Consider the following 23,564-nt stretch of genomic DNA (forward strand, 5'->3'; position numbering starts at 1 on the left):
TCAGGGAGGTCAGAAATCCTTGTGGTGAGCCCTGGGACAGCAGCTGGCCCAAGGGAAGGGCAGCAGAGATGCAGCTCAGGATGAGGAGCCTTGTGCCACACTCTCTGTGGCAGAATTCACCATTTCCACCTGCACCTTCCAGTCTGCTGCTGCCAGCCCAGACAGGCTGGGAGAAATCAGTTTTAAGTGGAGCTCATGATCAAGGGTGGGAAAGCCACCATGAATGTCTGCTAGGAGGGCCCTCAAGGACCTCAGGGGTGGCAGGGCTTGTTTCCCTGCTCTCTGCAGGATCAGCAGGCTCTGGCCACAGCACCCTTGCAGTGACAGAGAGGATTTACACAGCACCAGTGGCACTCCCTGGGCTGGATGTGTGGCTTAGGCCACAGGGCAGACACCCCAAGACTCTACTTTAGAAAAAAAATTCTTTCCCCAGCACCTTTGTGCTAGACACACCTTCCAGACACCCTGACACTCTACTTCAGAAGAAAATTCTTTCCCCAGCACCTTTGTGCTAGGCACACCTTCCAGCTTTCAGCCCAGACCAGGATACAACCCTGGGCACACATATTCCACTGTATTTCAAGCAATTCTCCCCATTCCCATTCCCAATTTAATCTGCATGGGGTTTATGAGCCACAAGGGTGGTGTTTTATCTCAGAGGGTGTGTGGGACAGTCAGTGTGGCCCAGCTCATGTGTGGGGACCCAGCTGGGGGGCTGCAGAGCATGCACAGAGGGGAAAGGAGGCACAGGGGGGGTGCAGAGGGCCCTGAGCCCCCCAAAGGGAGCAATCTCCCCCTTGCAGGCAGATGGCAAAGGCTTGAGGAAGAAGAGAGTGTGTTCACACCTAGGGGGATGATTTGGATGCAGGCAGGGAAATGTGGCAGGGTCTGGCTGATTTGGCTGGGCTGCTGCTCGTTGTTATAGCAACAGGAGGAGTCTGCTGCCAGCGAGGATGGAGCTGAGGATGGGGAACATTTTTAGAAAGCAAAGGAGAGAGTTTGAATGGGCAGAGAGAGAGGAGTTGTAGGTATGGAAACCAGGATGGCAAATGCAGGCGGATGAGTGGGATGTGTGGGAATGGGGGATTCTCCCCACCTGCATTCTGATGGTCCCATTGCTCCTTCCCTGGGGCAGAGGGAGGCTCTGGCTGGGGTGTCCCTCCTGCTGGGAAGGGCTGCCAGGCCACAGAGGGCACATCAGTGCTCTCTGGGGTGACAGCAGGAGGAACACCCCTGCTGGTGGTGTAGGCAGTGGGAGGGGGCACAGGGGGGATGGCACAGGGACGGGATTGCTGATGGGATTGCAGCGGGAGGTGAATCCTCTGCAGGACCCCAGACTGCAGCAGTGGTGGCTGTCACCACAGAAAGCAAAGGACCAGCTGCTGCAGAAGGCTGCTTCAAACACAGCCCTGGCACATTTGGGTTTATCACATCTCCAACCTGTCCTGAGAACACCTGGGATCTCTGCAGGGGTTTGCCCGTGGATAGCCCCAGAGATTCCACAGGAGCCATCAGAGACCTCTCCATGGTGAACCCTCGTGCTTTAGCACAGGACACCAAACACCCCTTTGTGAATCCAGCCCCCAAGCTCTTGAAACACACTCAGTCAAGGCTTTTAAACACGGAAAATCAGCGATGTCTTAGCGGAAATGTTGATGACATTTGCATAGAAAAATCACGAAATTATAACGTATTTCCCCAAGGAAGCAGCAGTCATTCGGTCTCGACAGCTCAGCGCTGCGGTGTTTTTAGAGGAAAGCTTTGGAGGGAAGGAAAGGCAAGCCCTGGATCCCTGCTTTGCCCAGGAGAGGGCAGCAGGCGGTGGGAGTTGAGCGGGGGCTGCGGGAGCATCCCCGAGCATCCCCAAGCATCCCGGCAGCTGCCTCAGGACCCGGGCAAGGAAACGCCTGCGCGCAAAACCTTCCAAGAGGCTCTTAATGGCTTTAAGGAGGGCAATCGAGTTTGCCCTCGCTTTGCTTCTATGTATTTTGGGCTTCTTGCTAATCATGGAATGGCTTGGGTTGGAAAGGAATTTATTGATCACCTATTTCCAACCCCCTGCCATGGGCAGAGATGCACCTAGACCAGGCTGCTCAGGGCTCCATCCCACCTGGCCTCAAACACTTTCAGGGATGGGGCATCCACAGCTTCTCTGGGCAACCTGCTCTAGTGATTCACCACCCTGTGAGTAAAGAACTTCCAACATCTAACCTAATTCTCTCCTCTTTTAGTTTAAAACCATCCCCCCTTGTCCTGTGACTATCTGCTCACATAAAAAGTTGCTCCCCCTCAATTTTGTAAGACTCCTTCAGGTACTGGAAGTCCGCAATGAGTTTTCCTCAGAGCCTTTTCCTCTCCAGGCTGAACAAACCCAGCTCTCTCAGCTTGTCTTCCTAGGAGAGAATGCTCCTGCCCTCAGACCATCTTTGTGGTCTTCTCTGCACCCACTGCAACATTTCCATGTGCTCCTTGTGCTGGGGACCCCAGAGCTGGATGCAGCACTCCTGCTGGGGTCTCACCAGGTCAGGGGTAGTGGAGAAGGAAGCAAGGAACAAACTTTTGCCACTCTCCTTTTCACCCCCATAGAGTTTTTCTCATCATGCTTCTTTTTGAGTAGGGCTCTGAGATAAAAGCTTTGAGATGTCTGTATTGGTTTCCCATTTGTGCTCTGACAGCCACTCAGAGTTTTTATTCCCACCTTGCTCCTGGTCCCTGCACACCCAGGATTTCCCATCTCCACTCCCCACAAACCAAGGGCTCAGGCTGGGTTTCCCTCCAAGCTGCAGCAGTCAGCCTCAAACACCCATTTCAGGATCCATCCCAAGGATTCTTTGTTAATTAAATGCCTTTCATTACAAACCAGCCCTGGGAAATAATCCAAAGGCAAGGAGGCCTGAAGAGGCAGGAAGAGCTCGGGGTGAAAGGAAACAATAGGAAAGGAATCAAAAACACAATGAGGCTTCAGGGGAAATAAAAAGGCACAGGGTACATTAGATGTGAACACAGATGCAGGCTGAGTGCGTCATCCTCAGAGCTGCTGTTTAACCTTGGCTACAAGGTGGAAACCTTCATCAGTCAGGCACTTGCCTTCCCACTGTCTGTTCTTCCTTTTTCCTCCCCAGATAGCCACTCTGCTTTCCAGCATCAGGACTGAGTGGCTCTAACTGCAGAGGGGCCTGCAGTGAGTTTGCAGCTCACCTCTTGTCTGGCTATCACAACCATCTCCTAATACACTGGGAATAGAGTTCCTGGTATACAGCAGAAGCAACACCCTTGCAATAAGAAAATCATAAAAATTGCAAGATCTCTGTTTGAAGAGAATTTACTCCTTGGTATTTAAGAAGTTAATTCTATCTGTACTAGAAGTGAGAGTAAAATTTCCCCAGCAAACCAGAGGTTGTGATGTTTGGGGCCCACTGGGCTTAGCAAATTCCCCAAATTCACTTTGTTGCTGAGCTGAGCTCATGAAGGTGGTTCCCTGGAATTGTATGGAGCAGAATTCACTGAAAGGATTAGCACTAAAACAAAGCTGGATGAAGACAAGAGCTCAAACTGCACATAAGAGAAAATCACCCCTTATGACCCACAACCCCAGTGATGAAGGACATTTCAGGTTTAACAATGTAAATTTAAGGGGTCTCTCTCTTTTTCTGCTGCTACTGATGAAAGCAAAATCCTGATCAGTTTTTCATCAGAGAATCTTTTAGGCTTCATTTACCAAAGGAAGAGTGAAAGGACAGATAACCAGATGGACACAAACCCTCCCTCAGGGAGACTATTTCAGATGGGCTGGGTTGCCATGTCCTGACTCCACAGGCAGCTCCCTTTGCCTTTCTGTACCAAGCAACACTTACCTTAAATGAACCCCACTCAGGGGCTCAGGCTTTCTGGGCACTCCTAATTTTTGAGCACAATAAAGTAGACCTGGCATTTCGATTGCATTATTAAAGATTTGTTTCCGAATAGCTGAAGAGGGGGAAAGAAACATGTTTCTCCTTCCCATCTAATCAGGCTGAAGTTTCCATGTGCCACCTTCAATCTGTGTTAAACTGCTCGTGCTGTCCACCTGAGAGATTAGACTTGGGTGCATAATGGAAGTTAATTCCAAAATGATTACTTAGATAATTAAGTACTGAGGCTGTAGCAGTGGGTGATTCTGGCTGTGGGAGGTGCTTCCCATCCTCCTCCTTCCCTCACACCACTGTGGAGATGCCACCTCCCCTCCTGCTGGTCAGTGATGAACCACACAGACATGAAGGGCCAAATCTACTAAAGGCATCCAGTGCTTCATCTATCCTGGGGCACAAAACTCCATGAAAAAGAGAGGGGTGGTTTGGAGGTGGCATCTGAACTGGCTTCAGAATGCTTGCAAGGTAGACAATGTTCCCTGCAGTCAGGCACTGTGGGCTCCTCCACAGTCAAAGGAAGGCAATACACTCCACAGGGCTGACTGCTCTGCTCTGAGAGCAAGGAAAAGTGGATCATTAGCTCAAATGCATGTACTTGAGGTTGAGCAAAATCAGCCCAGAGAACAGAAGCAGTCCCTGCTCAGCTCAGAGAGGCACTGCAGGCCATGGGAGGGACCCAGTGCAGTCCTCCCCTAGGTCTGAAGCAATGCATAAGCTGTGGAACACAAGCACTGGAGTGACAGTGAGGACATCTGTGCTCTGTTACCACCACCAAACACTTCCTCTGGCCACAGTTTCCACCACTTCCATCAAGGAGAGTCATCCTTAATATTGACAACAGCACAACAAACCTTTACTCTGACAGCTGAAAGATTTCAAACAGTTTAAAGTGGCAGGGGGAGGGAAAAAGTATCTTGTATTTCCACTCCTCCAGATCTCATCAAGTGTTTGTGCTCTTTCTATTGCAAAGCCTTGAGAACCCAACTTGCCCTCCCATTCTTCCCCCTATAAACATCAGTTCTGATCCTATGGAAACTGCACAGCAGCAATCTCTCTTTGGTCTCCAGTTATTTTCTTAACAGGTCACTGGAAGTGCCACCAGGCACTTCAGGTTTCAGACACTATCCATGGACCCTGTAAGAGCAGCTAAGGGACCTCAAGGTTCCTACAGCAGGACACAACCCATCTGCCTATGGCCACAGGAGCACAGGCAAAGCCCCCAGTGGATTGGTGCTTGCAAAGCCACATGACAAAACCTATTAGCTCAATGCTATCCAAAAAAGCAGACAAAAGGAGGATCATCTTTTCTTCTGGACATGCTACAAAAGCAGATCACATGCCCTCACTATTTTCCTTCTGGAGCTGGAGTGAAATATTGAAGGATAATTCAGAACACATTTGGCTACATTTGAGGAAGGAGAGCACAGGGCAGTATCTCCAGCAGGCCATAGAAACTCACCCCTTATTAACTCTGTTCTTTTTTACCTCCCCCACATCTCAGAGCTCCGGGAGCGGCTCCAGCACCATTGCATCAGCAGTGCTGCCAGGACCCATTCCACATGCTGAGCAGTTTCTGAAGGAAAAAAACATTTCCTGACATCTGTTCTGAATTCACTGCTCTCCTCCTCCCCCACCTCATTTCACCCCATGCTCCTCTGCAGCTCCCCCTCCACTGTCACCTGCCCAGCTGGCCAGGGCTCACCAGTGTGAGCTTTGTGCAGAACTGATGGCACTCACCTCTTCCAGCCCTGTCCATCCCCTGCCACCTTCCCTATCTGCTGTTGGCACAGGATTTTGCTCTTTGGCACTGAGATCTCTGACCCTAACCCAGCAAATCCTTTGTGCCTGCACCTTCTTTCTCATGCCCAAGTCTTTCCTACTAGAACCACACCTTGCAGCACTGGCTAAATTAAAAAGAGCATTGTAGGACTTGAACCCAGGACCAGGCTTGTTACTCTCTTCTCACTCTCATTTGAAATGGAGCTATTGCAATGCTGATAATTCCAAGGATTGACGGGGAATGACTTCCACAATTACTTGACTCCCATCAGAAGTTTTCCCTCAGCTCTGCCTCACCTTGCATTACCTGAAGACCTGCACAGTCCTGTTAAAAACTTCCTGCATGTAATTTATTTGAAGGATAATACTGTTTAGAGACACAGCAAACTCTTTCTGTCAACCTTTGCACACACAAAGAGGAATGCAGGGTTTTAAGGAACCAAGAATCATCATGATCTTGATAGTTCCCCCCACACTGCAGAATTTGAAACAGTCTGGATATCTCAGTGCAGCCCCCAAAGTTTTGTTTCTGGCAGGATATGACAGACACCACCACATACACCAAGCATGTAGTAGATTTTATTAAGCATAGCTTTGGTTCTAAGTATTCCACCCTCATTCTTGTAATACCTTTAGTTAAAAACAATTATACAAGAGCAAATACAAAAAATATTAAATTATGAAAACAAATCCATTAAGGCTCCCTTTTTATATTTATATATATTTATATATGTACACTCAAACAAGTGCAGATATTAACAGAATGTTAAAGCCACAAAAATGCTAAAAAATTTACTACTATACTATCAAAAAGCAAGAGTTTTTAAAAAAGTACAAAGTGGTAAGTGAGCAATTTTCAGATCACTGAAGAATTCGCTGGATTGCTTCAAAACCCACAGAGCTGAAGGGCAGAGCAGGAATTGCTTATGCTCACTGCAAGCAGTTTCTTACTTGAGTAGCTGCACAGGACACTTGTGGTGTGACTGACTGGCCACCCATTGAAGGGTTGCCCAATCCTGACTTCAAATCAAGCTTTTTCCTGTCAAAATTGATATGAAGGTGGCTGGTGTTCCTAGGATTAGCAGGACTCAAAGATGTTCTAACACACACGTTGATGTTCTGTTCACACAGAGAGTTAATTCCAATGAAAAACAAAAACAAAAAAAACCCACTTCATGCTGTATGTACAAGGGAGTTGTTTTCTGGCCTCCTGTGTTTCAGAAAGAGAAACTCTACCCTGAATCACAGGCTAACCTGGGGAGAAAGCAGGCTGCCTTTAGCCTTGAGGGCCAGATCCAGCACAGCCACTGAAGCCACACATGGGATCTTTGTCCCCCACCACTCCCAGTGCCACTGATTTCACCTCACTGTGAATGTGCGGGAGGATTGCCATGATCACCAAGGGGAAATGGCAAACACCAAATGGTCTGCTCAGGCCAGAGGAAGGTTTCCTTGCTCACTTCTAGACTTTTCCATACTGAGGAGAAGGTTAATGTGGAGCTGAAACCAAGAGGCAGGATGTTTGGTAGGCTGGGAACAGCTAAGATGAAGCATGAGTGGGGTGTGGAAGTCTCAGACATAGTGCTGTCTCAACAACATGACAAAAATCAGTGCAAGCATTGGAATAATGTATTGCCAGAAAGGATCCTCTCTTGCTAGGAGAAGGGAAGAAGACAGGAATTACCTGCAGCATTCAGGGTGCTCCTTTGTTGAGATAATACATGGAAGAGTCTTACATTTGGCCTTTGTCTTTTGTATGTCCATAATCTGAACAGTCTTAGACCATCTTCACATTTAATCTTCTAGACGTGAGTCACACTGCAAGTCTAAATCAATGGCAATATGCTTATCACAATTCAATTTACCCTCAATCTGATTATGTCCTCACAAAAAATGCCTGTATCTTAACAAATTAAAGTCTGTATCTAGGAAACATTTCTAATTGTGACTGTATTGTCCCCAGTGCTAATCTGAAATTGTATTTAAAATGTCCAATACTTATAAGAAAGGCAAAAGGAACTATAAAAACCAAGCAAACAACCCTCCACCACACCTTTACAATACAAACATGCCACTGCTGATATTAATAAAAAGTGTTCTCGAAGAGTTATGCCCAATGTAATTACAAAGTAGAAATTATTGTGTTTAGCATCCTAAGGCAAAGGCTAGGGATTAGATCCTCAGCAGGTTTGTATGAACACAGTTTCAGTGAGAGCTAGGACTGGTCTGACCAAGGAAGATGAGGGTTTCTCCCCACATTGTAAAGATACATCTGCACCCAGTCACACCAGGTAAGAATCCAATTCGGTAATCCTACATGAGCAATCTGTTCCCCACTCCTCATCCCAGGCTTTCCTGGATAACTAGTAGTCATAAGCATGAAGGATCAGATTCTGTCATCCCTGTGCAAGCTGAGCAATATTTTATGTAATGGCAAGTCACAGGGGCAACTTGTGGGAAGGCAGAAGATGACAGAATTGGACCCAAAGTCTCAGTGGTAACAAACTTCTTTCTTGAGGCTAAATGAAGGATGGGATAAAATTAATTTCATTTTATGCCTCACTTTACGGAAAAAAAATCCATTTCAGTAGATTCCAGTAATTGGTTTGGTCTGGTTTAAACACTTCTCTACTGCAGAAACTGCAACAAGTCTCTGCAAGCAAAGAGTAGGAACTGATGGTAGATCAGTTCCAGCAAATGAGTTCAAACACTCCCAAGTGATGTGTTAACACTGTACTCTGTTCAGCATGTCCTTGGAGGAGAAAGGCCACAACACCAAAGTAAGCAGGATTTCAAAACATGAGAAGTAGAAGACAGGTAATTTTGCTTTGAGAGGTAAATTCACAGGTAGCACTTCACAGGCCTGTACACAACAGTGGAAGTTTACAGAGAGAGACAAATCAGCATCTGGAGTCTCCCTGTGAAAGGATCATCAGATTCTTTCATAGCCCAAATTCTACATGCCAAACAGCAAGAAATGGGCTTTAAGGCTGCTTAACTTTTCACTGCTGGTGAATTTTAAGCATTCTCATCTTGCCCAAACCTACCTATCCTAGTGGGGATGGGCAGCAGTAATAGCACACCTCATATTCTCCTAGATTTAATAAAAATTCCAACTAAACACACATTATTGTGGGATATACACAATCTGTAGGTCTAGATGGAGGATATCTACCTGCTCAGCAAAGCTTGATATAACAGGAGGATTTTTGTTCTGATTTAAAGCAAAATATAATCTGTGTATCTCCACTAAACGAGGATCACAAGAGTTACAGCAGTGCAAGACTGAAGGAGTTTCTCTATATCCCTGGTTAAAATCTCTGAGAAAGCAAGTCAGCCTGGTCCATGACACTGAACTGACAAAGACACTCCTTATTGATTGATCTCAGGACTGTATTTGGCAAGTCGATCTGTTTACGATATTGTCTTTTTAATCCATATGTCCCAGGAATTAAAAATCTCATCTTCAGTAAGTGTCAGCTGATGCTGTTAGTTTCCCTCTTGAGGGGCAAATGTGAGACAACTTGCAAAAGCCTCTGTCTGCAGGAAAGCTGGAAGTCTAAGCAGGCTCTGGCTCTAGGAGTCTGGTGCTTCTGTTGCTTCCTGGACCGTCCTCCTCAAGTTGCCCTTGACTTTGACAAATTCAGGAGCATTTTCCTGCTCTTCCTGTATCTTCTGCTTCTCCAGTTCCAGCTTAAAAGGGGATCACATGTTAGAAAAAAAAAGTTTAGAAAACACATCATTGAAATACAAGACAAAAAATGAAAGGTTTCAATAACTGGCCATGCCAAACTCTTTAAATTGCTTCCTTTCTTTGTCTCATGGAAAAGATAACATTGCTTTTCTTTGGGAGTATCTGCTCTCATAAACAATAAATCTTTTCAAATCCTTGGCTCTAGCTTGTTCCAGATGTCCACCTTTGCCAGACAGACAAAAACTCTGCAAGCCCAGTACAAGAACAAGATGAAGCATTTTTAAAGAAATTCTTGGACATCTTCATTAAAGAAACAACAGTAATTCCCTTCTCTGGCTTTTACAACAGAACAAGGAAGAATGTGCCTCGTGGGAGAACACATGAACAGCTACTACTGAGCACACCTGCAGAACTGATTTCTGAATGTTTAGCTATGAAGTTCTGTATCTAACTTGAGCCTCTTTAAGAGTATCTGGTTTGTCTATCACAAAAAGCAATAAAAACCCAAAAATCTTTGTTGGCCCTTAGCCATTCATTTTTGAGAGGCCATTCACTGCCTTTTTTAACCAAGAGGCAGCTCCTGCCCATGCAGACACTTGAAATTTCCATGTGAGGAATGGAAATGCTCTGTGTGGCAAGGCTCTGCAGTGCCCACAGAATATGGATTGCTTAGCCAACCTTAGGGAAGGCAGATCAGCTGGCAGAAAGGGAGAAAAAGAACCTTTAGAGAACTGACAAAAGTGTCTGAAATGAGCTTTTTTTTTTCCTTTTTCATCAGACCAAGGTCTCCCTGATTAATGGGGACCACATACAGCACACCTTAATAATCTCTGCTTTGTCCCTGGCTCACTGACAAGGGACATGCCTTGTTGCTATAAATCAGAACAATGTCCCTCCATGAGTCATGTTGTCACTTAATGCCATTCCTATGATGTTTACAAAATCACAGCACTGTTTGCACGGGCTGGCTTTTCCTCTTCTAACAGAATTTTCTGATCTACATAATCTATGTTGGATGGCTCAGTTTCAAATCAAATCTTCCCACAAGCTGGGCCCTTAAGAGAAATAAGAAAAATGACAGGATGATACACTTAAAAATACAATAGCTTTCTCCAAAAATATTTCTAAACCTAATTAAAACAAAAAACCCTCAACCTATAATAAAACCCTAAAACCTATAATGATTGGATTACATGTAATTTTTAACAGCAATTATTTGGCTTAATTGATTTCTTTTGAGAAACACAGGAGGTACTGTTTTAAAGCATTTATTTATAGCATTAATTTATTTTAAAATTGCTCGATGCACAGTGACTTCTCTGATGAGCTGTTTCACTGTAGAGATATTTCCTCTCAGGCACATGAAGTGCAGCCAGAGGCACAGAGACATTTGGCTGGTCCTGTGCCTGGCAAAAAGCTTCACCACAAGGAACTCCAACTCCACATCAGCTCCATGCCCAGGGTCTGAGGACTTTTTCTTTCACTTGAAAACACTAATGGGCTCACACATTTTAAGTCAACAAAAGATCTTTTAAAAGTTATTTAGTTTCTTACATAACCCAGGAGAATCAGTGGGTTTTAATTCATTAAAGCTAATTTTGATGTACTACAGCCTAACAGCCATTCTTAGTGGATCATAGTTAGACTACAAAAATTGACTACATCACCAGTTTCAATGGTTAAATAGCATCAGTGCTCCACACACATTCCTGTTGGCTGGTGCAGGATTCATTTGACCAAAGGCAGACCCCATAAGCAGTTCCTATACACTAAGTGACAACAGGTAATTAAAGAGCATTATTTGATTTATCCTAAGAGATACCTGAATTTAACTAAGGGAAATATGCCAAAAATTGGCTGCTGCTTCTTTTCTGTCTACAAAGGGAGCCTCAGGTGAGTAGCTCAGATGCAGATGTGTAAATGTCTGTTATTCCCCATCTTACCTGCTCCAGTTTCTGCTGCCGTTTCAGTAGTTCTATTTCCAGGTCTGACTTCTTCTTCTGTGCTTCCTCTTCTTTTTGTTGTTTAATAACCTGATCTCGTTTCCTTTTCTCCATCACCTTCTGTAGCTCTGGTTTGTTCTGAGGTGCAAGACCCCTTCAAGTTACATGGTGGGGGAGAAAAGAGAGATCAGTTTCAATTAGCAGAAATTCACATAGAATTGCAGGCAGCTTCACTAAAATCAAGTAGTTGCCTATTTAGATACATTGGGATGTAAATAAATAAATGGAAAAAACAAGCAGACATTTGCCTGATTTCTAATCAGCATCCTAAGCTAGAATTTAAGCCTTTAAGATATTTCCCTTTAATATACAGTATTTCTCCTGTATACTTCATTAACTTTCATCTTCACTCTATTCTCTTGATTCCAAAAGAACGGACTGAAAAAAACATCAAAGATCAAGACACTATCAGAGCTAGAAACAAATTTTGGACAAGAAGAATTAGCTTGGTGCCTGATAACTCAAAAGGAATGGGTTCAGACAGTCCTGTGCAGGTTATTCTGCCCACAGAAGTCTGCATGGACAGAACTAAAAAGTGGTCTGTCACACTGTTCCTGGAAATCATGGATTCTCTCCTTGCCTTGAAAATGTGACAGCTTTACCCATGCCTGGTTGTGAAGCTATTTCCAGTGAGAGCTCCCAGACTACATCACAAAGAGCCTAAGACAACAAAAATCCAGAATAAAAAAGTTGCCATCACCTTGGAGACCAGACAAAGCCTGGAGGATTCTCCCTCTGAGAAGCCTTTAGGTGCTACATGAACTGAATGTTTTGAGCCTGTTCAGCACAAATTGCTTTCCAAGCCAGTTACTCTGGAATGAGAAAGCTCACTCCTTGGGAAGATGCATGACATTATTTATACAGGCACACACATGGATACTCACTCCTGCTTATTTTTGTGACTTCAGCTGTTTCTTTTATCTCTGTAACGCTGTGATGGTTTCAAATTTTGTTATAAGATTCAAAGCTCTCCCTGTTATTCAGGTATTAGCATCACTTACAGCAGAGCAGAGAGATCTGAAATTTGTCTTTGTTATTGTTCTCTTTCCTGGGAAGACGATTATGTGAAAGCATCCAGCGTTAAGTTTAACATCAACCATTTTTTATTTCAACTTTAAGAAATTCAATAATCTGAATAAGCTTTCAGAAAATGTATTTTTACCCTTCCTACTTGCTATACATCTGTGCTTGCCTAATTATTCATTAATATGCATATCTGACAGCATGTCCAATAAAACATTAAAATGCCATTTTATGGTGGCATCTAGGAATGACTCCATATATTATGCAACACTCTATCCCTGTAGATACCCTGACAGCAAAATCAAATATTTAGCAACACCAAATGCTGTTCCCTATTTCTCATAATAGATCTCATGGCCTGAGTGCAACAGAAGCTACAAGACTGTATTCATATTTTATGTTTCATGCTATTTTAATTACATTTTAGCACATAAAACTGAAGTCAGGCAGGAAAAACTGGAGTAATTTTTTTACTACTACCATTACTACTACTACTACTACTACTGGATTGGTGAGAGCAGAGTCAGTGGAAGCTTCCACACTGGCAATCAGGAGTCAAAACAGCCACAAACCAGAGAGCAGCTGCTAAGTAACATCACTGTTGCTGCTTCTCTCACTGAGGATGCACCGTAACAAAGCAGAGGCACAGACTGGTTCAGATGTGCTGTAACAAAGGGAACCCACAGAAGCTACAAGTAAATGCAACCCCTCAGTCCATTCAGGTGGGGGTGGCAGATCTGTAACAGAACTATAAAGTCAATCCTGTTTCCACTGTTATGTAAAAAGGAAAAGCAACAAACTGGTGGATACTGGATTAACTGGGGTCTTGTATCCCCCCTCCTGGCGACTGTTCTGGTTAAATCACAAATCCTAAGGCTTTGATATAGAGCAAACAAAGTGTGTTACAACACAAGTGAGAGCTGACAGGGCTAAAACCTCTGGAAGGGACAGCACCAATATTCTGCAGAGCTGAGGCTGATTCCTAATAAGGAAAAACAATTTAAGTGACCAGTGCCCTGAGGTAGAACCACCTGAATCCATTTTTTTTCCTTTCTCCCCAAACAACTACCCTTTCTGCAAGTAAATAACTACTCCAGTTCTAGACCTGACAGACACTCCTCACAGTGGAGAATGACTGGACCAGTACTAACATCTTCCAACATCCATTTCTGGCTGTTCAGAGCTGATGGGTCCAAAAAGTGCAGCTGCTGATGTCTACACTGAGTTTTCAGAACAAAATAAGCAGCATGTTAAGCAGACTTCTATAAGAGCACTGCAAGTCCTCCTTACACTTGGAAATTTGCTGTAACAAAGCAGAACAGAGCCTAACATCTACATTACTGAAAAGCCTCCTATCAGAGCTCCTACAGTGACACAAAGCACAGAAGACTAACCCTCCTCTAAAAGATACCAATTTTTCTGCTGGTGAAAATCCTCAAAGTATTTATTTTCACCAATAAATAAGAATCTAAAATTACCAGCTGCAGCTAATCAAAATTACAATAAGAGAAGAGAGGGTACTGAGGTCTGCACAACTTTTCTGTGTAATAGGATATTTTCCTAGAAGAAAAGAACTCCATACTATTTAAAAGTGCTTTATGCTTTCATAAACTTAAAAGAAAAAAAAATAGTCTTAATTTATTGCAGCCTCCACATCCTCTAGATTAAGATCATCAGGAAACATCAACTATTTTTCTTTCAATGACTATAAACTTCTTGGTGCCAGGAACTGACTTTGATGTTTAATCCCATTAACGAAAAATAGGACAAACACCTATTTAGGCCACTTTGTTCCAATTCAGTTGGCATTCTGTAAAATATCTCTCCTTCTTCATCACTAAAGAAATGTTATATTCATTTAGAATATGCAATTCATTTAGAATTAAGTCTCTAAGCCCAGCATTTGGGAGGATTTTGCTACTACATGTAAAAAGACCCCTTCTCCCCTCAAAATACTACATTGCTAAAGGATTTAAAAAAAAAAGAAAGAGAGAGAAAAACTGCCATAATGTGACTCTTCTTGCCAAATACACAAATCCACTTGTGCTGGAATAGCCAAATTCATGGCTTTTTACTCTTCTTTATCAAGGTCCTAGGTATCAAAAAGTCAGATTGGCTGCTACCACCAGCTTTCTGCTCAAATGCACTGTGAAATACAGTTATTCCCCTTCTATTTTATAGATCCCCACACTCTGCCTTTGAAAAATCCATTTTGGCTGTCTTCAATGCAACAAACCACCAATTGATATCATAGTTGGTTTCTGTTGGTTTAAAGAAAGCATCAACAGGATTTCTGCCTTTTCCTCCACCAGGTAATCTGGTGGCTATTTTCTTAATGTGTTTTCTAAGCAACTTCTCTGCTGCTGAAGAGATTTATTAACAGAAGTTCAGCTATTTCTGGGCCAGGTGCTTGTGTCTCTGAAGTTGATGAAATGAAGACATGGCTGTTTACATCTCTAAAAGCAATATACAGAGCAACAGCTGTGCATCCCATCCCAGAGAGGGGCAGGCAGCATTTGCAAAACATACAAAGAAACACTTGTGCAGCAGCAGAGCAGGCCCCAGACTATCACACTGCATTGTGAGGCAGATCAAATAAGTAGAGAAAAGTTGCATGTGATATAAACTACACGATTTCTCTGATTTAGGAGAAATGGCCTCATAAACTCAGTGCACTGGGAATGGTGAAAACTCACAGATTTTACCATCCCACTGTTCACAGCAAAATTTTGTCAAATACTTGATAACATTAAGAGTACAAGACAAATTACAGTGGCCAAGTAACTCACATGAAATGTAAGAGAGGAGAACTGAACTGCTTCCTCTCAAAACTGACCCTCTGAGAGTATTTAGAAGAACAAAATGAGAAGCCTTCTAAGGCAAGCTTTTGCACTGAAACTCAAACAGAAATAAATGCCATGGTTAAGGATCAGAATCTTTCAATTTATAAGATCTGAGTCAACAAACAGTGCCTGCTGGGTTTTGGGGACATTGTCATTTTGATGAAGCTAAAATTCCAGTTGTGTGTTTGGGGTGGGAGGGTGGCACAAGTGATTTACAGACTCTTACCTTTTCTGATTCATAAGCAGCTCTCTATGGAGATCTTGATGATTCCGGGATGACTTCACAGGATTAATTAATTTCTGAGGTCTAATTAATTCAGGATTGTCATCATCTATGTAGTCTGGTTCAGCCATAATCTTTCTTGGAATGGGAAATGGATCTTTGGGTTCAGTGTCCTTGTTCACAGTATCTGTAAAATGGGAAAAACTGTAGTGAATCTACACTGAAAGGCCTTTTAAAGATGTCCTAAACAACAAAGGCAGCACATTACATTGGCACCAGTCATGATTTTGCTGGATTAGTTTTGTCTGTAGAAAGTCAAGGCTCTCAGAGAAAACATCAGTAGCATGTTTTAAATAGGCAGCAATTTTATAACAATGGCATCTCCAACAGCCTTCATCCAGTGACTTGGAGACAAGAGTTTCCCCTTTTTGAGAAGAACTTGACAAATAATTTAGTTTAAGTGTGTGAAGACCCTTATTGATTTTAATAAGCCTATTCAGATGAAACATTTTTCAATCAGTAGTACTGAGACCCTAAAGACATTTTAAATGCTGTCTATATGAAATGCTGTGAATGTGTATCAAAAGCAAAGTCTCATTTTGTGCTGTCAGTGCCATGTCAGCTGTGGGGAAAACACCTCTGTGGATAAGCAAGCCCTGAACTGTATTGAGCAAAAGCTTCCATGTGGAAATGGCCAGATCTGCAATTTTTGTGATGGGGGACTGACTTCTGAGTGGCAAAGCTGAGGAGAAAAAAGTTAGGTGAGGTTGTTCTTTAAAGGCTGTATTCTGTGAAAATCCACAGAAATCCACTGACCTGAAGACAATGGATTCATGATTTATTTAATTTGGTAAAGTGGCACTTTCCTATCCTGCTATAGGAAACTTATCTACTCATTAAATTACAACATTTTTAATCAACAACTGACAAGTAAATGATGGTTTTCAAATAATTCATATGTGACCATTCATACTCCTTTCCATTAAAAAGCACAAGATAGCCAGCATCCAAAACACGTTCAGGGAAATTCTGTCTCTCTTCACTGTTGTGAACATCTGTACACAGAATTTGCAATTGTCAGTTTGATGAAATGTTGGCCCCTCCAACATACCCCAAAAATAATCTCACACCATGTGAGTTTACAGAGATGAATCAATGGGACAGGAAAGAAAGGGCAAGAGCCTTCCATTCTCCTGACTGGCAGAACAGCTGAATGCTGCACACTGTACCCACAGGGCTAAGGGACAAACCAGAGAATCACTGGGATTTGCTGTGCTGTTTCCAGCAAGAGCTGAATATGGCCTTTAATTCAGATCCCATTGTTACCAGCCCTTCCCTCCCTGTCTCACCCCATGGGCTACAAAACTGTAGCTGCAGTTCAATCCCTGAACTATTTTCTTTCAGTAGGAATCCCATACTGCTGCTCAGGTCTGATCAAATCCACTTGATATGGCAGAAAGATTTTCACTTAATATTTCAGCAGATTAAAACTGAACAGTACCACCATCACCCAGCTGCAGTTGCTTGCAGGTGAGGAAGCAAAACAACATGGAAGTTTTCAGCAGATGCAAGAAGGGTATTCCAGATCTGAATGCGTCCTGCAGACCTGGCAAAGATCTTTCAGGTTCTTTTTTAGAATGGATGATGTGAACTGTGTGTTAGTGGTGTTACATCTCACACACCAAATTTCTGTGGAGCAATTTCAATGAGAAACAGCTCACCAGTGTGAGCTGCTCTCAGGGCGGCTCCTTCATGGGTTCTTCAAGGCAAGTTCATATAAAGAATTTTTGAATTCTGTGAGGGTGTCAGGTCTCACAGGGACCTCTGAAACTACTATAAAAATTGTCCACAGTTCAAAGCTATGCAAATGTATTGCTGTACATGTCAGAAACCTCTTAGTGACACTGATCATGCAATAAGAAAACTTCTCCTGTCACCCCTTCAGAGTCCTTGCTTCAATCAAGCAACCAGCTATCACCACACATGCCAAATATACAATATCATTGGAAAATGGGTCAGAAGAAGTTTGGAAGACTTCTAATTCAGCCTCCTCCTGAGAGCAGGAACAGCTATGAGATCAGAGCAGGTTGCTCAGGACACTTCCCAGTAAGACCCTGAAGATCCCCAAGGCTGCACAGCCTCTGTGGATGGCCCCTCCTCACACCTACATGAAGAACTTCTTGTTTCAGCTCCAGCCTGCAGCCTCTCATGCCCCAGCCATGCACTCTGGTGAAGAGCCTGGGTCAATCTCCTTGGAAAGCACCTTGGAAAGGCACAGGGGGCTGCTGCTGGTCCTGCCAGACCTCTGCTCTGGCTGAGCCAGCCCAGCTCCCTCAGCCTCCACCACAGCCCATCCTGGGGGCCCTTGGCAAAAATCCCGTCTCAGATCCCTCACTGCTCCATAGCATGCCATACAAAAACCAAAAACATCCCCCCAAAAACCCTCAACACCACACAGCATCAGGCTGCTAACATTTGTAGAGGTCTATTTTCTTTAGCACAGTGAACAGCTACAGTTCTTTTCTTACATCATGATCATTCTTAAGGACATTTCGTTCTTCCTCAGTGTTCACATCAAGCTTATCACATCTAAAATAACTCAAATATTACATACCCAGCCTCCACCCAAAATAAACCTTCTCTGTAAATATTTGTTTTGTTTTACTCCTCTATCAGTTCTGTTGCACTGATGGACCTGTGTGCCTTCTAGAAGCTATTTATCATCAACAGCTCTCTTTTAAAGTAAATCCAAAAATAACCTGCTGCTTCTTCAAGATAATTCTTGTTTGCTTAGGTGGAGATGAAAAACGCAGAATTACTCTACAACTGCCATAAACAATGTACAATTTTCTTGACACAAGCCCCTGAAAAACAATTTGATTCAATCATTTCTCAAAGTGTGGCGCTGTAATTTGCAGCACATCGATTTGGTTTGAGCAAGCCCTTAAAGGGAAGTTTATTTATTCTTCTTTCTTCTGTCCCATTGCTATTTTTAAAACATGTATTCAACTCAGAGGTCAGGAATCGTGGTTTCCCACTGTAACATGAACTCTACTAGCAGCAAACATGAATGAATAAAAACTCTCCTGGGAAGAGAAGAGTTTTTCCATGTGTGATTTAGCTGCAAATGACTTCAAATAGGATTTCCAAACAGAGCCAGCGACACAGGGCACCCAGTTCCCACTCAGTGAATTCTCTCACACCCCTGGCAAACCTCAGCCTGGCTGGTGGCCACCAACAAAGTCATGCACAGTCACTGTGTAATATTATATGCAAACAATACAATTAAGATAAGGTCATCTCTACCCACACCCTGTCAAAGCTAACATTTACAAAGAACAGGCAAGTTGCACATAAAAAGGAAACTGAGGCACAAAGGATTCACCACTCCAAGAGCAGACAGCAACAGAGCAGTTTATCCCCAGAGTTTCATTCTGAGGTTCAGGCTCACACCAATAAACCAGTCAAGCTCAATGACAGAATCCCTTAAAAGTCCTTAAACAAGTTTAATCAATGTTCAAGCAATAACAATTAAAACATTATTAATTCCATGAGTCTCTAGTGCTCATCACCACAGAAGTCACAGCCCATAAAGCTGCTTTCAGATCATCACTAGGTGCTACAGTGGGACATTAATAATCCAAATAATCACTTAGCAGGAATATGCTGCCTGAAGAGCATCCGAGAGGCTCCTTTTAACCATCTGCTGCTCCATGATCGACTGAGAATGCACAATCCATGGCTGTGCTTCCTCACTACCTCGCTCCAAATAAAGGAGATTTGGATTCAGGGGATGTTTTAGCTGAGCTTGGCTCAAGTTTAATACACACACTAATCTGGCAGGTGCTTTCCCAGTGCATGTGCTAAATTAGCTGTTACTGCACAAGCAGCACAAAAGCATTTATCTACCTTAATTTGTCGTGCCTGAGTAACTAACACAGTCTTGTCCACCACTTCTTTGGTATATGTGGATTTTGATCCACACAGAGAGAGAGAATAAACTGGGGATCCTGCATGGAAGAGGAATTTTAACTCCTCAAACAACTGCAAGGCAATTTCAACATCCCACTAGACAAAGAAAATGACTCTGTAGAAAAACTGCTTCAAGTATCCTCCCAGACAGAAGTTTAATGTTTCCAGACAAAAAGATGCTCTCGGAGTAATCAAGAAGCATCTCAGCCTTGAAGTGCCAAGACCAAGTGGTCACATACTTGCAACTCTCATTTTAATTTCCTTGGAGCACAAGTAATTTCAGGGAAAACAGAAAAGCCCCTTCAAAAATTGGCCCTGCTGAAGAGATACAACCAAACCAGAGCATGCCAGAAGTGTGAATCACATCTGGGGAACATGTCCAGCAGAAACCTTTGCTTCCAATATTATTTACTTTTAATTCTATCTACAGAGGGTTTTTTCCAGCAAAAGTCTCTTAATGGTAGTAACACTGGAAACGTGTACAAAGAGAACTACAGTCAGATACCAGTGTTTTTAACAGATATCTTAACAATGTCAGGTTAAGGATTCAGCAGCTGCCAGAGTTTTGCTACAACAGGGCTCCCATGGCTTCCACAAAAGAAAGGAATTCACAAAAAACCAAAACCAAACAAAAAAAACCCAAAAAAAAACCCCAACCCTCTCATGTTTATATGGCATTGAGGGAATTGCATTTATTTTCTATCTGATATTCTTCATACCAGAAATCACCCTCTACATATGGAATCTGAATATAAAAATTCCTGTGAGACACGATATATTTATATTATTACACATATATATGGCATTTTCACCCTTCAAATGATTCCCACAATTATTTCCAGCTGTGAAAGCAGAGGTAGAGTTGAGGCCCCTTAAAAAGCAGATAAATAAATGCCTAAAAATACCAATGGACATGAAAATAATAAACTATACTAGACCCAAAAGTTACATTAAGACTAAATTCATGTGATTTCCTTTTTACCTTAATAAATTCTTGAACTAATATCTTCCACAGGAGCACTACCTCAAACAGTGAATACCTCCTGAAGATTTTATTCTTGAAAAAGCTTTAACATCTGTTCTGGGCTGTGCTGTAAACCATCAAACACTTTGTTTTAAGACTTACATTTTTGGCTTTTTAAACTACCGTGCAGACTTGCAGTTTGCTACAAGTAACCCAAAGGCATTCTTTGGGGAAAAAAAAATCTTGTTTTACTCTCCCCCTTCCAATTTCAAGAGGGATTGAAATAAAAATTCTTCAGCATGTTTCTGCTCAGACGTTACATGACCAAGCACCACCTTGCATCAGCCAGTTTGGGTAGAAAGTAAAAAGAGCTGCTTAAATGCAGAGTGTGTTTTGCAGGCAGCACCTCAGCACTGTTTGCACATGAAAGCTCACACTGCTGTCTCCTTTATCTGTATGCTCTCAGTGCAGTAAGAGGCACTCGACCAGAGAGATTTACTTGATTAATCCTTGATTATAGATATCATTAATAACTTCCCACAGTTCATCCTTTAATTCAAAGGAAGAGTTCCTGAAAACAGAATACAAAATACTCTTCCCCAGCCAAGATGCTCAAGCCAGACACCAACAAAGGAATTTGACTCTTACTCATACTGTCTTTTGTGGCTGAAAGGGAGGATGGAGTTTGGGCCATGGCAAAGCACAGCTACACTGCCTGAAGAGGGAGAGGGGAGGACCAGAGAGGTCCTGGTGGCTGCAATTCCTCCCAGCCCCTCGTTCTTTGTTCAAAAAGGCTGTCACTTCCCAGGGGAAGATCTGAAGAGTAGTGTCTTCACCTGCCTCAAAATCAAACACATTCAGGGCAGCATGTACCTGAGATTGCTCGAGTACTGTCTTACTACATTACTGTTCTTCAAAATCATCATGGACCTTTTAAACCTTTTAGCAGGCATCTGGGTCTTGTTTACAGCTTCACACATGAAAGAGAAGAGCATCTTAGAAACTACCATGCGTTTCTGCAAGGCCAGTCTTGCTGCTTCTTTCTCTGCAATTCAAAATCTCACATCCCATCCCAAGGCTGACAAAGCTCTGTCCATGCCATGCCAGGACGGTTTAACTCACAGCACTCCCCTGACAGGAGGTATCATGGCTTCATTAGTTCCACAGCTGCCAAAAGACTGGCTGACCACATGGAATTCTCTCAGGAACAAGGCTCACTTGATTAGGGCAGCCCAGAGCAATCTCAGCGATGCGAAGGATATGGAAAGAAGCAGAGCTTGCTGGCTCCTGAAGCTGTTCCTGTTGTCACTTTAGACAATATTAAAATGACCTAACCCACTCAAAATCTGAAGGAAATCCAGTTAACACTCATTTTCTTCCCTTAAGTACTGCTGAGAGTAACATCAACAAAGCACAGATAAAACATCCAATAAATGAGAAACCAGAAGAAAGAGGGTCATTTTAAAGATGTTTGCATTGGCACTGACACCTAAAGGAAGGCAGAGTGCAAGATCTGGGGCAGTGTTACAATTCTCTCAAATGCAAAGAGCTGCTCATGGCTCTTATTCAATTTAAACAGCACCAGGCAATCTCTGATCCAGGGCTTTGAAGTTCAGTCAAGTTTTGGGTGTGGAGGGAACAGCCTTGACCCCCAGAGAGGCAAAGGCCAGGAGAGCAGTGCTGGTGAGGACAAACCAGCTCCTTCCTCTTGGTCTATAATTTACTTGGGAAAGAGATGCAAGAAGACACAAACAGCCATAAGAATGGTCTCACACCTTCCACTAGAAACCCCTATTTTTTGGGGAAGAATTTGTATTAATCCTAAAGAAATTTTCCTCAGGCTGCAAGATCTGCAAGGAAGAATGCAAGAAAGAAATGCAACTATTTAGAGCTGATCCTTTCAGCTGGTTTGAAAGCCTCTGCCATTGGCTTTCAAGCCAGCTGAAAGGATCAGCTCTAAATAGTTGCATTTCTTTCTTCTCTTGTTTGGTTAAAACACTGAAGAGGTGTCAGGGCTTCACTGTGTAATGAGAGGCAGAAGACAGAAAGCAAGAGCATGCCTCTCCCCTGCTGCTGCAAGAAGAGGTCGGCACACAAGGTGCTTCAAGAGTACTGAGAGAGGAAAAAATGGACACTTCCAAAAGGTCCCCTTTTTGTCAGACACAGGCAAAACTCAGATGTTGACTTTCACTGCAACAAACTACTTAGTCTAACTTGTAATACAGGCAGGAGAAAAGACAGACACAGGATGAAGAGCAGCACACTGAACAGCACTCATCTTCCCCAAATCCTGGTCTGTGATCCACCCACTGTAACACCACGGTTCCAGTCTGGGATGAACAGCGGTTCACACACACTGTGCATCTTGCATCATTTGTCTGTCCTAAACTCCCTACATATTTCTTAAGGACTTTATATTCCCCATACTCATTTTGCTCAGGATCCTGTGATTATCTAAATCCCAAGACAGGGCTGGGGGTGTGGAAAGCCATTCTGATGGAGACCCAGTGGTTTGGACACCTCTCAACCAAAAGGCCCTAAGTGACTACAGTGCTTTTGCCCTGCAGAACAATAGCATGTCATGCACACCCTGCTGTCCTCTCATCTATGTCAGTCCTTTGAAAGGAATAAATCATGACTGACAAAGGCACACAACTGAATATACACATAACTTCCACCAAAACACTACACAGGTAATTATAGCACAGTAACATGATTTTCAGGAGATGGTAATTGAAATGATGCCTCTTAGGAAAGGCACTCGGCAGCACAGTTTGCCACTAGATTAATCCCCAAAGGTAACAAGCAATTTATTTATACATGGGTCAACAGTGATTCACATGCAATTCTGGAAGGACACATTTTTAAAAGGGATTTTAAGAGCAGAAAAGCAAATAAGATCAGTTTATACTCCCTGCAGCTACAGTGCATCATCAGTGCTGCAGACCCATCAATGTGGACCACTAAAAATCAGGGCAAGTTAGTTTGAATCAAATTTTCCTACATTGAAACATGGGATGCTGCATGAAAACTGAGCCTTGATTTAAAATCAGGAGTCCAAAGAGCGAGGGGAGAGTTTCTTCAGGGCTTCAATGAAGCAAATGTTAAGAACTATCAAACAGTGGCACCCAGTGGTAAAGGACTTCCTGCAAATA

At 43.1% G+C, this 23,564-nt stretch overlaps 1 protein-coding gene across 2 annotated transcripts in view; it reads right to left on the minus strand.

Moving 5' to 3' along the window:
- Positions 1–6,244: 6,244 nt before the first annotated feature.
- Positions 6,245–23,564, minus strand: part of FAM107B (family with sequence similarity 107 member B) — a 57,276-nt gene continuing 39,956 nt past the window's right edge. For both annotated transcript variants that reach the window (XM_031061321.1, XM_031061320.1), the window contains 3 exons: positions 15,477–15,660; positions 11,325–11,478; positions 6,245–9,380 (listed from right to left, as the gene is read on the minus strand). In XM_031061321.1, the coding sequence (XP_030917181.1) occupies positions 9,264–9,380; positions 11,325–11,478; positions 15,477–15,604 (399 nt within the window). In that variant the 5' untranslated portion in view covers positions 15,605–15,660 and the 3' untranslated portion in view covers positions 6,245–9,263. The remainder of the gene's footprint in view (positions 9,381–11,324; positions 11,479–15,476; positions 15,661–23,564) is intronic.

This window comes from Geospiza fortis, unplaced genomic scaffold, assembly GCF_000277835.1.
Source record: "Geospiza fortis unplaced genomic scaffold, GeoFor_1.0 scaffold428, whole genome shotgun sequence".
NCBI lineage: Eukaryota > Metazoa > Chordata > Aves > Passeriformes > Thraupidae > Geospiza > Geospiza fortis.